Consider the following 17,655-nt stretch of genomic DNA (forward strand, 5'->3'; position numbering starts at 1 on the left):
AGATAATATCACCACTGTCAACACCCCTTTGTCCTTTTGTCTGTGACATCTTTGGCAATCTCTTCTTTGCCTCCACCTAACACTGGCCCTCTATCCAGCTCTACCTGTCCCACCCCCCTCTACCAGCTTATATTTCACCTCATTTCTCTATTTCTTTAGTTCTGATGAAGAGTCATACGGACTCGAAACGTTAACTGCGTTCCTCTCCGCAGATGCTGTCAGACCTGTTGAGTTTTTCCAGGTACTTTTGTTTTTGCTTCAGATTTCCAGCATCCGCAGTATTTTGCTTTTATTCAACTTATATCTATGTCGCTCTTTTCATGACCTCAGGACATCCCAAAGTGCTTCGTAGCCAGAGAAGCGCTTTATTGAAGCATAGTCACTGTTGTAAAACAGGGGAAAGCAGCTGCTAATTTGCACACAGCAAGGTCCCACAAACAGCAATGAGATAAATGAGCAGGGAGCCTGTTTTTGGTGCTGCTGGTTAAGGGATAAATATTAGTCTGGACGTCTAGGAGAAACTTCTCTGCTCTTCTTTAGAAACTCAAGGGATCTTTCATGTCTATTTGAACAATGGTGGCGGCTTAAGTTCTCACGTCTCTAGAGTAGGATTTTAACTTATAACTTTCTAACCCAGAGATAAGGATGTACCCCTACCTGAAGGCCGACATTTAACATAGAAAACCTATTCCTTGGCACGTCACAGAGGTCTGAGAGAAAACTGTAATGTCATGGCGATAAAGATTTAGATAAGTTGTAGTTAATTGCTTTACTTAAGTTATTTTTAAGTTACAGGGAAGAGACAGAGAATACTGAAAGCCTGTTATCATAGTATTCTATCCTTGAGCATCCAAGCTCCGTATGGCTGGTTGATTTGGAAGGATTAGTAAACTCCGGGACTGAGGACTGAAGTACATTCTAACTCTTAAATTCCACCTTGGATCCAGCCAAAGGAGATGAAAGGGCCCTTACATCTCACATTAAATGTATAATTTCAATCCCATTTATACTGAAAGCACAGCAGATTTCTAGTTTTGCATTTGGCACCAACTGGAGTGTTTGACCAATAAGACAAAATGTGCAGAAACAAAAATACACACTGACCCAGTACAGGGTACATTGCTGAAGCTGAGAGTTAGTGTTATTATTGCAACACTGGGGAAATGTTACATGTAATCACTGTTATACCTGTGCTGTCAGTTTCCCATACACTGGAATGAGTGCCCCATCTTACTAAGCACTAGATAACGAACAGAAGAACCAATAACCAACTGACCAAGTATTGTCCTCAAGGCTAATCTTACCAGCAGGAAAATTGGACTAATCGCAACCCAGCAAATCTGCCAGAACCAACCGGGGCTGAAACCAAGCATTTCCTTAACATCTCTGCAGAAACGTTTCATTCCTAAAAGTAATAAGATTAGAAAAGGAAGCGAGGATGAATAAAGTCAAACAAATGGAAGCTCTAATTACAGCAGCCCTTCAGACAGTGGAATAACTTATTTAAAATAAATGAATTTTTACTGGAAGATTTTCTAACACATCTCGTCCATCTCTATACAGGGAGTCAAAAGTAGGGGCAAAATTTTCTCCCTGTCGTGGGGGGTGGAAAAGAGCGGGAGCGGGCGGGTTCCTGATTGGCGCTCCCGGTCGGGAGTGTGCCGCTATTTTACATGAATGTGACGTCCACCAGGAAGCTCTATGTGCCCACTGTGAGGGAGTGGGGGGGGGGGTGGAGGAGGGGATTCCCTCAGCTGGGAGTGTGCTCTGTCGCGCGTGCTCTCTCTGATCTCTGAGACTAAGTGCAGCCTCAGGGAGATCGGCTGAGATTTTCAACTTTTAATAAAGGAGTTTAAAAATTTCCCCTGCCATTTTCCCTCATGTGACACTATCACATGAGTTGGGATAGGTCCATAACTTTTATTTAAACCTTTCATTAAAATTTAAATACCCTCATGAAACCTGGATGAGGTTTTATGTTTTTCCACAAGGTCGCCAAGGCTCCCGGCCTGTCCACCAACCTTAAGGTTGGATGGGCAGGTCCATTAATGAGCTGAGTTGGTTTTCTAATCGTCTTAACAGGCCGTTGACTGGTCGGTGGGCGCGCATCCGACTTGGCTGTGCCCCTGCCCACCTGAAAATGGAAATGACGCGGGGTGACATCGGGAGGTCCACCCAACGTCACTTTACGCATCGGCAAGCAGGCCCCACCCTCACTCACCGACTGGTACAGTTTTCAGGTGAAAGTCAGAGGATGGGGGAATATTCGAACAGGGTGTACAAGTGTAACTTGGTCATGATTTAAAATAACATATTTGTCTTTGATTTTTTACATTTTTATTCTTTGGTAATTGTCAAAAATACTTGTATCATTGCAATGCCTAGAGTTCCCAATTCCATAGAAGTGTCATTAAATAAAGATGGACACTGACCCAATATCAATATATCAAAGTCAATATCAGGAGGGATGACGAAAAGCTTGGTTAAAGAAGTGGGTTTAAGGAGAATTGTGGAGTGGTGGCGAGGCCCATCTGACTTTGCTTGGTGCATCATGTAATACCTTGAGTAATCTCCTCAGTTTTCCTGATACCTGTTCTGATGTTTATTTCTCATCAATTTCCACATATGTCCTATTGTTCTACTTTCCTGACATAAGGTAAACTTAGGTTATTTAAATGATCTATAATATTTATTATTTTGTATACTTAGTGAAGTCCCACCCTTTCTTTCCAGGTAGTAAAGTTCAAACGCAGAATTTACAGTACAGAAACAGATCTTTTCGTCCTGCTGGTCTATACCAGTGCTTATCCCCCACAAGCACCTCCTCCTACTCTACTTCATCTAGACATATCCTTCTATTCCTTTTTCCCTCATGTAACTCCCTTAACAAGCTTCCTCTTGAATGAATCTATATTATTTGCCTCAAAACTATATTACAAATTTTACATTCGAACCACTCTCTAGTTAAAGAAGTTTATCCTGAGTTCCTTTTTGGATTTATTAATTTGTATCATATTTATGGCCCCTAGCTTTGGATTTTCCATTAGTGGAAACATCTCTAAAGCTTCTCTAATATTTCTTCTCTATCTCATCATCTTCATACTTGGGATTTCCCTTATTGTGTTTTTTTTTCATTGCATCCCTTATAATGGAAGTACATCATTTTGGTGGCATGGTTACCAAACTGAATACTTTAGGCATGCCCTGATCAGTATATTGTAAAATCTCATCAGGAGAAACCAGTGAACACATATGAAAGGAGACATTTTTGAAAAGGATAATCCATTAAAATCCTTTGAGTTCTGAGCTTCTTGTGCTCCCCCAGTGAGCAGTGATTTGGAATATGTTTCACATTCAAATACCCACAATGTTGCACATTCCTCTTCTGCGTAAGGTAACTTACCGTAAAACCAAGACACTGCTATCGATTCAAGAAACACAACGGTAATGATAGCAGCTCCAGTGGCATATTCTTCAAAAAATTTCACCACGTATGCCCCACCCTGAAATGACAGCAATATATGACATTTACTTAGGACAATTGACCATCTTGTCCGTTCACATCAAACTGTTGTATCAACCTCCTTACAATATTAGGACTGACTGCTTAAATCTGATTAAACAAACGTACAAGAGACTTTCCCAATAAATTAAAGAAATAAATAATTTTTATAAGGCAACTACTACAACCCCAGGCTGCTCAAATTCGCTTTGCAGCCAATTAAGAAATTTTGAAGTGCAGTCAGCATTTTAGTATAAGCAAACATAGCAACTAATTTGTGTACAGGAAGGTCCCACGAGCAGATAACGATAAGAAAATCTGTTTGGATGGTGTTGGTTATGGGATAAATATTGGTTAGGACAGGTGCAGAATCATCAGATTTCTTCCATACTAGATGCAGAATCCAATGCAGAGAACCATTAAAAACAAGAGTTTGAAACAAAAGAGGTGTAGAGATACATACATGTTGACGCAAAGGTCAGAGAAGTTGAAATGTTATTACACTACAATGAGAAGTACATGTGAATACATTGTGCATGAATTCTCGGGGTTGTGCTGCCAGAGCATGAATGAGTGCAGTAGATCACAGGTTACAGAAGAGAGAAGCTCATTTTAAAAATCACCATTTTATCTGATTAACAGTTTTAATCGACTTAATCTGTAGGAATAACCTTCATTCAATGCAATGCTGAAGAAGTCCTCTGACCATGCCAGGAAGCAATGAGTCAAAAAGGTAAGCAACCAAATACCGTTTGGCTCAAAAACTCAATATTGGCACCATAACAGTTGGTCAAATAACTAACCTTGCAATTTCAAGACTTGAATGTAAGCAGTTGTGTACACTTGTAATAAGAAATTTCTGAGTTGTTGGTTGGGCTGGGGAGGGGAAAATGGAGAGGGTACTGACTGAAGAAAGTTGGCAAGGATTTGAAACTTGAGTTCTGCTCATATGCTCTTACTCAAAATCAGCGGCCAATGATAGTATTTGTGTTGATGGAGAAGTCTACAGGCTAGAGTATCTTGTCCTCCTAACCAAGGAAAGCAACTTGGAGCTGTGCTGAGAGCTAGCAACTGCAGGGACGAACTACGTAGCTAACTGTTTGAAAGAATCTGGTTGAATTTACTTATATCAATGAAACAAAGCAAAATAAAGAAACACTTTCCACGTTGGTTACTTGCTGTTGTTAATGCAGAGCTTTATTCTGTTGTTTACTCAAATAACATTATGTTGTTCATAGCCAGTCAAACCACATTTTGCATTATGGATTCACAGCTGCTGCATTCATCGTGTTAAGGAGGCTCCAGTGTAATTACAAGGAAATTAGAATAAAAGTAAGAAAGGGTTTTTTTTGGGAAGCAATTTCTCTTCTTAATAGAGGTTTACAGCATAGCCCATTGTATCTGTTCTGGCTCTCTGCTACAGCAGTTCAAAGTTAATCACTTGTGTGTTCTCTCATTGTAGCTCTTTAAATTCTTCTGCTTCAAATGTTTGATTGTTTGGGGGATGGCACTTATGAAAAGCTTGCAGTTTTTGTGCAAACATACTTAGGATCATAGAATGGTTAAGCATAGAAGGAAGCCATATCGCCCGTTTTGTCTGTGTCAACTCTCAGCAAGAGCAACTTTTGTTAACAGGAATTCATAAAGTTGGTGCAGCTAAAACAAAGATACGAAATCCTAAACAGACACAAGGTAAAGTAAGGGATGGGTGAATCAACTCCATTCTTTTACTATTAGTACATTCACAAAAAGTAAACTGCAAAGAGGCAAAGTTCAAATTATGTTTACTGAACTCAAATTTGTTAAAATACAGGCACCAAAGTAAATACATTACAATATCAAACTGAAACCAAAGTTAGGACACTTTAAGGAGGCTCCAGTGTAATTACAAGGAAGAGGGAAATCACATGTAGTTTACTATGATTAAAGTTAAATCTTTGTACTTACATATGTAAGGGTGCTCAAAGCTCCCAGGTAGCAGACTATGATCAGGCCGAGCACAAACCATTCACGATGTTTTCGAAGTAAATCTGAATATTCATCTAGTACTGCCGTTATCACTCCTTCTAGGCCTGCAAACTGAGGAATAAAAACCAAAGACCTCACCAAACTGATAGGCATTCCTATTTTACAAGATGACCTTTATTACAGTCAATTGTAAAACAGCACACAGAAACCATTCATTTGTTATCACTGTTTATATTACTATTAATTCTGCATGTATCATCCTAACTGGAAGACTATCTTATATATGGGTTATTAAAAGAGGTGACAAGTTCAGTGTAGTTTGGAAGGGATAGAATGCAGTTTTTAAACGTCTGTATGTCAAATGCCTTTAGATCTTGGGAAACGAAACCTGTTGAGTACCAATGAAAGCATGCTCACCTAGTGTGTGTTCTCAATGCTTACTTCCTATCCAAAGACTGCATTTCACTGGGGAAAACGGATAAAGACCCACCAGTACACAACGCATCAGGTACAAACAGCTCAGTGGACAAGAAAATACTGCTCCTAAGACAACCAGCAGGTCATCTGAGAAATGTTCTCCAGTAATTCCAGCCCTTTGAGGAAGTGGTTGACTCTTGTACAGCTTCCTGTTACATTCAGGTGCTCTCAGGGTGGCTGATACTGGATCCAAACCAATACAGCGTATTGGTGCTCTAAAGCAAGGCAAAAAAAACGTGTGGCCTTCCTAACAATGTGCAGATACAATTCAGTTACACTGATGATATTTTAGTGACAGCTTTCCTTTAGTCTGAAGTTCTATTGTTTTGATCATCCATCCAAGGTGAAATGAAAACTAATGCAGTCATGTGTCGTGATTATGGAAGCAGAGCACAATGTGACACACATACAATTGCAAGTATCCGACTAACATGGTGTCTTAAAAGCACGTTTGCAGTCCTTTTCAAATCTGGAAAGCACTGTGAAAATATACACAGGTGGAAAGAAAGCTCATGGACAACGCAGTGCGGGCGCAAGTACCTACTTAATACTTTGGGCAAGATTTTCCTGAAGGGACAGAGGTCCTGTTGTCAGGGTGTCTGGCGTACTTGGGTGGTCGGTGAGACTTTCCTCACATTATCGCTAGGAGGGGGGGAATTGAGAGCTGAAGGGCAGGGAAGGAGGCCGATTGAGGACATCAGTCTGAGGGCCAGCAGCTCTGGAGCCTCGGCAGCTCCATTGAGGGAGGTGGCCAATGATGAGGCGGCAAAGACAACGCGAGGGTGCCTCCATTTTGAGGCAACCCCCTGAAGGGTGAGCATTAAATACATTTTTACGGGCGCCGAGCGGACAGGGTCTGGAGGGTGGAGGGAAAGCCCCTCCAGCGGCAGTGTTGGGCCGCGAGGGCATCGCTGGTTACTGGCGGCCCACTCCCAGTGCAATGGAGCCTCCAGCTCAAATGGCCCCGCCAGGAAACTGCTGGGAGGTCATCTCCGCGCAGGCAGCGGCTTCCCCACAAGGGAGCTCATTCCACCACCTGGCAAAACACCAGGCGCTCCGGGGAACAACTGCTTTTATCTGGAGCACTGATCATTTAAAATTGGCTGCCCCACCTCTGGTTTGGGAGCAGCTGCCATTCTGGCCACTGAGAAACTACCCTAACGAGGCCAGTAAAATGACAGCCTTTCTTTCAAAATGGGATAGGTGCTGGTTTAATAAAAAGTCAGGACAATCCCATTAAGCCAACACTAGTAATACATAAGAATATTAAGTACTTCCAATTCACGCTGTCTCAAGTGTTGAAATATGAAACCAGTCAATATTATTGAGGCATAAGCAATTTCAGCAGATGACCAGTATAGACAGTTAATTTATTTTATTTACTTACTGTACTGTCCAAACCCAGTGTGATCAGCATTATGAAAAATATTATAGCGAAAAATGTGGATGCCGGCATATTGGTTATTGCCTCTGCATAAGTAATGAAAAGCAGACTGGGGCCTAAGGAGAGAAAGGTAGAGCAGATTATTATTAATAATAATAATAATAATAATAATAATATACTGTTAATACTTGCTTCCATTAATCCCTCTACATCCTAGCTTCTTGCTTGGGTTGTACCTTTCCTGTAGTGTGGGAATGAGGTAAGCAGGTTACACATCTGTACACAGCTTTTATTATTCTTAGTATTATACATAGGTCAGTGGATGTGGCTTGAAAATCAAACCAGATAGTTGGAAAATACTTTGAGTGATATTCAGCCAGTCACTGCCTGAAAGCCAACAAAGTTCTGTCTATGCATTTGGCTGGTACACTTAAAATCATAATTACTGGGATAATAAACAGGTTATAAATGAGGAACCCTAAATATTGTGTTGCCAAACTAATTTTTGCAATTGTAGCCCTTGGGGTGTCTCCCATAAAGTATATTATAATACGAGCTTTTACATTTTAGAGGAGATGGCAAACAATTGTTATATAAAGCAAAAAGCTTCTTTTTAAACCTACAACTATTGTGACACTATCCTGTGGATCTTCAGTGTTGTTATTAAGATCCTATACCCAGCTGAACTTTATTGCCTCTGTTGATCTGGCATAACATCTACCTTGTTTCGCATTTTGAAACAGCAACTCAGGATTCGCTGTAGTTGTGATGTTGGACACAAATGACGTCAGTTAAACGGCTGTGTTGTTTGACCCTTCATTGGTTAAGTTACGCCACAATAATGAGAATTCACTGTAGCATGTGGAGAATAGGGAGCAGCTTGGCCAAGGGCCAAGGTAAAAACCCATTGTGATGGCCATGCCAGCTGGCCCTAGATTTGTTTAAAATAGATGTTTAATGATTACACCGATGGGCAGAAACGAGCACAAATAGAAATTGGAAGCTGATTTCCTTACGGACTGATTTATGTCTGGTTAGTTCATTAGATGGATCAGTGAGCCCTTCCATCCATAACACCCCACCCCGAAATTTCCCACTGATGTGCAGACAACATGGAAACCAGAGGCTTTACGTCTTCAGTTGCTCAAGGTGTTTGCAATCCCTGCGCTATTTCTGCTTTGCTACTTGAATGTTGATATGGTGTGAATGTGCACTAACAACCACCAACTCAACAGACAAGGTTAACAACCTGTTTTTACATATAATGGTTCAAGAAGGCAGCTCACCACCGCCTTCTCCAGGGCAATTAGAGATGGGCAATAAATGCTGGCCCAGCCAGCGAAGCCCACATTCCATAACTGATTTAAAAAGAAAAATGTAATATTTGGAAGGTAGATTAACGCTGGGAAGTGGCAACTGACTTCCACCAAATACATATAAGGGCAGAACTTTGCCGTTGGCGAGCGGGGGGGGGGGGGCGGGACCCATTCACCGATGCGTAAGATGATGTGGGATGATGTCGGGCGGAACCCCCAAAGTCATCCCGCCCCATTTAAATTTTCAGGAAGGTGGGGGCGCAGCCAAATCAGCTGTGGGCCCGCCGACCTGTCAAGGGTTTAAAATTTTTAATAAAGTTATGTTAATTATGAACATGTCCCATCTCGTGTGACATTGTCGCATGAGGGGAACATGTTAGGAACTTTATTTTTTTCTAATTTTAATAGTTTTCAAAGTGTCAGCGATCTCCCTGAGGCTGCACTTAGCCTCAGAGAGATTTGTGCTCTTTCGTGCACATGCGTGATAGACCGCACCCTCACATTTGGGGAATCCCCCCCACCCGCCCACACAGGGAGTTCATAGCGCTTTCCGCTGGGTGTCACGCTGGCTGGGCCTTAATTGGCGGCGGGGCCCGCTTCTCCAGTGGGGATCGGCTCCCTGCCCGCTGGAGATTGGGTCAGGTCTGCCCGCATAACAGGCAGAAAATTCTGCCCATAATTTCTGCTCATTTGAAGTGACCCTGGACATTGTTCATTGGCACACTAAATAATAACGAAGTGCACCAAATGAAGGAAATATGATTATTTCTTAACGTTCATAGTAAACAATGACCTATGTGATTGCACCAAAGATTTTGAGCTCACCAGTGCCATTCAGCTTGGCAATCACAATTGCCTTAATTCAGTAAATTCAGTGTCGTTATTGATTGTATTGGGGACGGAGCTGTCATACCTTACAGACTGTTTTACGCCTGGTTAGCTCATTAGATGGAACAGTGTGCCCTTCCATCTATGCACACACTCTTCTAACGTGTTATATCTCAAGGGCAATTAGGGATGGGTAATTAATGCTGGCCCAGCCAGCAAAGCCCACATCCTGTGAATTAAGTTATCCACACTGTAGTTTCCAGGCATGTCTGCATCATAGAAATGCTATGTTTTTTTTTTATTTGTTTGTGGGATGTATTGTCCATCCCTAGTTGCCCTTGTTCAGAGGGCATTTAAGAGTCAACCACATTACTGTGGGTCTGGAGTCACATGTAGGCCAGACCAGGTAAGGACAGCAGATTTCCTTCCCTAAAGGACATTAGGGAGCCAGATGGGTTTTTACGACAATGGTTCTGTGGTCAACATCAGACTTTTAATTCCAGTGTTTACTGGACTCAAATTTCACCATTTGCCGTGGTGGGATTTGAACTCGGGTCCCTGGCACATTACCCTGGGTCTCTGGAATAATTGTCCAGTGACAATACCACTGTGCCCCCACGTCCCCATATTCTTACATTCTGTTTATTTTATTCATCCATGCGACATGGAGGTCACTGGCTAAGTCAGCTTTTTTATTACCCTTGAGAAGGTGGTGGTGAGCTGCCTTCTTGAATCGCTGCAGTCCATGTGGTGTAGGTACATCCACAGTGCTGTTAGGAAGGGAGTTCCAGGATTTTGACCCAGCGACAGTGAAGGAACGGTGATATATTTCCAAGTCAGGATGGTGAGTGGCTTGGAGGGGAACTTCCAGGTGTATCTGCTGCCTTTGTCCTTCTGAGTGGTAGAGGTCACAAGTTCGGAAGGTGCTGTCGAAGGAGATTTCTTGAATTGCCGCAGTGCATCTTGTAGATGGTACACACTGCTGCTACTGTGCGTTAGTGGTGGAGGGAGTGAACATTGAAGGTGGTGGATGAGATGCCACTCAAGCAGGCTGCTTTGTCCTGGATGGTGTTGAGCTTCTTGAGTGTTGTGGGAGCTGCACTCACCCAGGCAAGTGGGGAGTATTCCATCACACTCCTGACTTGTGCCTTGTAGATGGTGGGCAGGCTTTGGGAAGTCAGCCCAATATTCCCAAGACAACCTCTCTCTTCCTTCTCTAATCGACGGAGGTTAGGTCTTAGGACCATGGGGAAGATGCAAATTCGACAACAGCCAAGGCAGCCCTTCTGGCCATAGTAATTCTTCAAACTGAATAACTACCACTTTGCTTATTTTTAGTGTTGCTGAAGAGAGAGACATGGAGCAGCATTTTGCTGTCGACACGCAGGGACAGACCCAATGGGCCGACATGTAAAAGGGTGTGTGATAATGTCGGGCGTGTGTCCCAACATCATCGCGCGTCATTTCGATATTTGGTTCAGCAGGCACATACCAGAGGCAGCTGTGCGCCCGCCGAACTATCAACGGTCTATTAAGGCCGTTAAAAAAGTAATTAAACTTGTCGAGAATGCTGCCTGTGCAACCTTAAGGTTGGTAGGGCAGGTGAAAAGCCCAAGTGGCTTTTGCGTTTTTCAGGAAACCTCGTCTACGGGCGGGAAGCTTTCCTAAAATAAATAAATCAATTTTCCTAACTTCACAAACATGACCCAGCTCATGTGACACTGTCACACGAGGGGGACATCTTTAAATAAACTTTCACTTTATTTTTTATTAAAAAGTTCTCTAAACCATTCAATCTCCCCGAGGCAGCTCCGTACCTCGAGGGGTTTGCTGCACTCTTTTGCACGCATGGGCGAAAGAGCACAGGCCCTGACTCTCACTCCTCCCCCCAGCCTCACAGGTAGCGCTAAGCGCTATTGGCCACATGTTACGATGGGCGGGCATTAATTGGCAGCACGCATCCGATCGCAGACAGCGATCGGCTCCACCCCCACCAGCTCCTGCCGTAGGGAAAATTTTCCCCATGTTGCCAAAGCCTTCGGTCTTGACCTCATCAGGACAAATGCAAGAATTCCAAATTCCAAACGATCAAAACAATTGATAAAACAGGGGAAAAGGGTCCTGATTGTTGGCAAGTCAACTCGGATTGGCAGAGGCATTGCCATGAAGAAAGCAACAGAGAACTACAGGGTCCTCCAAGCTCCTGGGTAATTCAGAAAAGGCAAAAGGCTTGAACATATTCCTTTTGTTTGCAGAGAAGGAGTCCCTGCATATGAATATGCTGTTTCCAGCAGGTGTAAATGAGCCACATTATGAGCTCGACTGACTATCTTAAATTGGTTGTTAGCATAACTATTAGCACACTCAGGCTTGTTCGGCAAGTGCTGTCCCATCGCAGAATTACGTCTAACAGCAGATGTTTTGCTTTGGTTTTTGAAAACATGGGCTGGTTGAGTACGGTTTGTACTCTGCCCATTATGGACAACTGATGGAACATGATGTTTGCTTCAATCAGCCAATTGTTGGAACATATGGCCAACGTAACTACCACTGCACAGCACTGAAATTCATACATGGTATTGCTCAATTGTGTGGTAGGCAGAAAGTCTTTTTGCACTGATGGTGGCATCTGTTAGTGGAAAATACCACTTGTGTAGCCACCACATAGTAGCAGCATGAAATGGCTCGCTTAACCATTTGTTCAAATCATCACTAATTAGTACCCTTTTCTCCTGTAGTATAAATTGTTATGATTGTTTGAAATTTGGCATTCTTGTTTTTGTCCTGATGAGTTCAAGATGAAAAGCTTGGGCAACGCTTCTCTTTTCAGGGATATTCAGCAACCAACTGACTGTTTATTTTAAGTGTTTGATTTAATCCGGGCTTGTTCCTTATTTTCTCATTCCTGCCAATTGAAAGAGTTTCTTAAGAAACTTCCAGAACCACATGGACTGCAGCGGTTCAAGAAGGCAGCTCAACACCACCTTCCCAAGGGCAATTAGGAACTGGCAATAAATGCTGGCTTTGATAGAGAGATACCATAATCCCATGAACGAGTTAAAAAAAATCCAGTACCAGCAGTACAGCAAAGTCAATCACCTTTTACTTATTCATCAGTGACAATTGTATAATATTATTGATTAAATTACCCTCTTGTTAATCATCCCCAGTTATCAATAGTTAATAAGTGGCAGATAATCAATGCTTTCATAGACAGTTATAGATCTGGTTCTGTAGGTACTTTTTGGCACCTCATTCTTAAATTTCAGGTTTAATTTTCAGATGCCATATTGTGTTGTTCTGCAAATTATTCAAGTAAATGCATGAAATGAAATTGTTCATAAAATGGTTCATTTGACTTTATGCTCATTTCAGCAGTTTGATTAGGGATAATTGGCAGTTTCCTATACTGCACATGCTTGTATTTTGTTTTAGATGGAACTTCTATCAATCTGACAAATATGTAAAAAAAAAATGAACTTAATCAATTTTTGTTGGTGTTTATGTGATAATGATCTGAGTAAAAGCAAAATAATGGGCTGCATTTTGCCGTCGGTGAGCAGGGGTGGGGGGGGGTGCGGGTTCCGCTCACCAACATGTAAAATGATGCGGGGATGATGTTGGGGGGAGCTCCCGATGTCACTGCCCCCCATTTAAATTTTCAGGAAGGTGGGGGCGCAGCAAAATCAGCTGTGTGCCCGCCGACCTGTCAATGGCCAATTGAGGCCATTGACAGGATTATTGAAACAATTAAAGGACTTGCCCGTCCAACCTTAAGATTGGCGGGCAGGCCAGGATTCCTGACGTGAAGTAGAAAAAGCCTGAAACCTCGTCCACCAGCGGGTTGAGGTTTCATGTAGGGATTTTAAAAGTTTAATAAAATTTTAGTGTAAATTATGAACATGTCCCACCTCATGTGACATTGTCCCATGAGGGGGACACATTAAGGATTTTTTTTTCTAGTTTTAATGTTCTTAGAACTGTCAGCGATCTCCCTGAGGCTGCACTTAGCCTCGGGGAGAAGTGCGCTTTATCGTGCGCGTACGTGAAAGAACGCATTCTCGCATTTGGGGAGCACCCCACCCGCAAAGGGAGCACATAGCGCTTTCCGCTGGATGTCACACTGGGTGGGCCTTAATTGGCCTGCCCACTTAAAATGGCGGCAGGGCCCACTTCTCAGGTGGGGATCAGCTCCCTGCCCACAAGAGATTGGATTGGGCCAGCCCGCCAGGTAGAATATTCTGCCCAATATTTGGGAAAGCTGTTCATCGGTTGGTTGCTGACCCTACTGTGAATAAATATATTACTTTCCACCTAAAACTGTCAACTGTAAGCATGCGGGGGCCCCAGGAACCCACAAACCCTCAAAATAACTCTCAGCCCTGGCCATGAACACATTTACATCTGTAAATCTTCAATGGGTTATCTTCTTTCTCAGAATAACTAACAAATGGCCTTTATGTTACTTATCTCCTTAAAGAACAAAAGAGCTGTGTAGTTATAGGAAAGCAAGGTCCAGGCAACCCCAATGACCCTCACCAGCTACTTTCCTTACCAGAATTTTCATTCAATTAAAACAAATTACACAGTGATTCAGATTATACACTTTGGAAAGCACACAATTGTCACTGGTTATTAACTTTTAGAATTGTTGGAAGTTTGCATGTTTGCAATGTCATCCTACCAGTGTCTTTGGCCACATCTGCTACCTCTTCATTCCTCATTTCTGCCATATAGCCAAGGACAGTAAACATTACACAGCCAGACATGAAACTGGTCAAGCAGTTCACAGTGCTGATGACCAAAGCATCCCTAGAGCAAGGAAACAAGAAATAGTCCATTGTCTGAAGTCAATTTAGATGGTCACATTTTAATTTCTCACAAAACCTTTGATAGAAAACATTCTGAATTTTGCCATAAAATCATTCTAACCCTTATACACAATACTTACTGCACCAGGTTAATGTATTCTGACCTCATTAGTCTTGCTTTGATGTTATGCAGTTTGCACATTAAAATGGGGGTTTGAGCTCTATTCAATGACCCAGAACACAGCAGGTGGTAAAGTACTATTTTCAGGGTTATTAAAGGTCCTTCTGGTTGTAAAGCACTGAGGTGATTTTTAATAATGAAAACAATACCAATTTGAGTATATGTCAATGCGCTGTCTTATGTTCATTTTAAGGGAAATTTCATGAGGTGCCAGATCATTGCTCATGCTGCAGCTGGGTTGTCCAACCTTTCCATGTGAGGGGGTACATTGCAACTATTCTCTCAACCAAGGGGCCAATGAGCCAATTTTGGCAAGATAAGGTTTGGCACAACATTAAATGTGAATTTAAAAAAAGAAATCCAATTAAAAAAAGAGTATTGAATAAAGTGACCATTAAAAAGCGCCAAGCAGCAGAGGTAACCAATAAAACCAGTTTTGTCTTTTCACTTATGGCAGAATGTTCCCATTGGTGTGTAGGGACAGGCCTCGCACATCTGCTCAGTGTAAAATAATTGGGCGGGCACACGATGATCTCTGCTGTATGCCCGCCATTGATTAACGGGCCACTTAAGGCCCTTGACTCACCAATCGACACCGATTTTTTGGCGCCCGTGCCATCTTCAGCTCGGCACACGGGCGCAATGGGCAGGCGGGTAGGACACATTTGTATAAACCTCATCCAAAGGCAGGATTAAGAGGTCTCAGTGGGGTCACGAGTGTGCTCTGTCAAATATCGATGTTTCAAAGTTATTAATACTTGCCTGTGTGATCTGCAATACTTCAAAACGCATACCAGCCGCTTGGTCTGGACTCACAGCCTTTAGTTCAGCACTCTGCAGTGAGGAGTCTTTTCTGGGCCTGTATGTTTCAGGAAGCCTTCCCTTAGCCTGGGAATGGGAGCTGAACTCTCCACTGGAGGCAGCTCCTCTCAGGGAGGGCTAGAAGGGGGAGGAGGCCAGGAGTGCACATTCAGCCTCCAGGGGAGCCACCTTTGGGAGGTCAGGTGCAGGCACAAGGGCCGCAGGGCCAAGAGGTTGCCAAGGTGGAAGGGACCACAGAAGATGCCACTATCCTGCTGCCAGGGTATACAGGCGGTGAAGCAGCTACCTCAATATGACTGAGGTGCAGTGCCGAAAGAGGCTCTGTCTCCCAAGGGAGACAGTCAGCTATATCTGTCAGAGAATTGGCCCTGAGATCTCCACTAACTGTGTGGGTGGACACCCCATGCCAGCGGCTCTGAAGGTCACAGCTGCCCTCAACTTCTATGCTTCTGGCTCCTTCCAGGGCTCGGTGGGTGATCTTTGCAGTGTCTCCCAATCAGCTGTCCACACTTGTGTCAAGCAGGTCAGTGACGCTCTGTTCAGACGGGCATTGACCTTCATCCACTTCCGCTGCGACCAGGCCAGACAGACACATTGAGCCAGAGGCTTCGTGGCCATTGCTGGCTTCCCCTGTGTCCAGGGTGCTATAGACTGTACACATGTGGCCATCAAGGCACCAGCAGGTGAGCCCTGTGCCTTCATCAACAGGAAGGGCTTCCACTCCATGAACGTGCAGATAGTGTGTGATCACAGGATGCTGATTCTACAAGTCTGTGCAAGGTACCCAGGCAGCTCCCACGACGCCTACATCCTCAGACACTCCCAGGTGCCGGGGCTCTTCAGTGCTCCAGCCCGGCTGGATGGATGGCTGCTGGGTGACAAGGGCTATCCCCTCAGAAGGTGGCTCATGACGTCTCTCTGCCATCCAAGAACAGAAGCTGAGCAGCGGTACAATAGGAGCCACATCTCCATAAGGGCTGTGGTGGAGAGAACCATCGGTCTTCTCAAGATGCGCTTCCGATGCCTGGACCATTCAGGGGGCGCACTCCAGTACCCCCAGATCGTGTGTCACTGACAGTGGTTGCGTGCTGCGTTCTCCACAATCTTGTGCTGGAAAGGGGGGACACAGTGGATGATGAAGATGTAGACGCAGTGGCTGCGGCTGCTCACGGTGAGTCCAGCAGTGAGTCCGAGGATGAGCACACGCAGGGAAATGCTGAGGGGGTAGATGCTGACCCGGGCATACTCCAGGGAGGCAGGGACACCTGGGAGGCTTTAATCCAATGAACCTTCAACTGGCTCACCACAGATGGACCTCCAGGACAAGCCTGGGCTGTGGGCTCCATACTTGATACCTAAGAGCAAAATCTACCTGGTTAGGAACATTAACTAAGGTCCTCTTTAATAAAGCTGAATGTCCCACAAAGCATTCATTACATTATTGGAAATCAGACACATGCAGAAGAAAAGAGGGACCCTCAGCCATGGTCACATGTCTGAATTTAACATCACAGGCAAAGAAACTTAATGAAACAAAATGACAGGGGTGTTCGAAATCAAAGGATATGATAAGGACCTCATCTTGGGCTAACACAAAAGCACCAGCGAGAAACCCGTGGGTGCCTAAGGTGTCATGTTTATGTTTCCGGGTGCTGTGTCTTGGTGCTGCCCCCTCGCTGGGAGTGGTATCTGACTCTGCTGTCCTGTAGGCCTCGATGACCTTGGTGGATGTCCTCTGACCTGTGGAGCCTGTGCTGGCCCCGCCTGGGGGGGAGCTGCCAATTCCACAGCTGGCATCTACCCAGACACTGCAGCCTCACCGGATGCAACGGTCACTGGGACAGGGGCGGAGGAGCTGCTGCCCTCATCCGGAGCGCCCTGAGAGGAGCTCACAGTGACAACAGGCAGTTACTGTGCCGACGTGAGGTCACTTTGGACCTCCCTGCTCACTGTGGATGGATGGGCACTGAGCTGGGGAACTTTATGCCCAGACCCTCTCCCACACTGGCACTGACCAGCTGAGGTCAATGCCGATGTGAGGGCTTGCCGGTCAGAGAGCATCCCCAGGGAGCCCTGACGCGTCTCCTGGAATAGGGTCTCCACGAGAATCACCACTCTCTCCATGGAGGACGCATGGCGCTTGGACATGTGGCTTATTGCATTGGTGATTGTCCACGTAGAATCAAGGAGACCATGCCAAGCACAGCCTCATGTATCTCCCCCAGATGGTCCCACACACCCGGCCACATTTCCTGTTTCTGCTGCATCGCGGACGACTCCAGAGGGACATCATCAGGACACTGACTGAGCATGTACCTGGCACCTTGCAGCCCTCTGACTGCTGGCGCCATGGGCACTGTCTGTCT

The 17,655-nt window shown here is 44.3% G+C and overlaps 1 protein-coding gene across 1 annotated transcript in view; it reads right to left on the reverse strand.

Annotated features, from left to right (window-relative positions):
* Nucleotides 1-17,655, reverse strand: part of slc6a4a (solute carrier family 6 member 4a) — a 304,082-nt gene that overhangs the window by 6,176 nt on the left and 280,251 nt on the right. Inside the window, exons 7-11 of the mRNA XM_041196723.1 lie at nucleotides 14,160-14,287; nucleotides 7,335-7,447; nucleotides 5,450-5,581; nucleotides 3,404-3,503; nucleotides 1,305-1,405 (exon numbers count right to left, since the gene is read on the reverse strand). Of these exons, the coding sequence (XP_041052657.1) occupies nucleotides 1,305-1,405; nucleotides 3,404-3,503; nucleotides 5,450-5,581; nucleotides 7,335-7,447; nucleotides 14,160-14,287 (574 nt within the window). The remainder of the gene's footprint in view (nucleotides 1-1,304; nucleotides 1,406-3,403; nucleotides 3,504-5,449; nucleotides 5,582-7,334; nucleotides 7,448-14,159; nucleotides 14,288-17,655) is intronic.

Source organism: Carcharodon carcharias, chromosome 10 (assembly GCF_017639515.1).
Source record: "Carcharodon carcharias isolate sCarCar2 chromosome 10, sCarCar2.pri, whole genome shotgun sequence".
NCBI lineage: Eukaryota > Metazoa > Chordata > Chondrichthyes > Lamniformes > Lamnidae > Carcharodon > Carcharodon carcharias.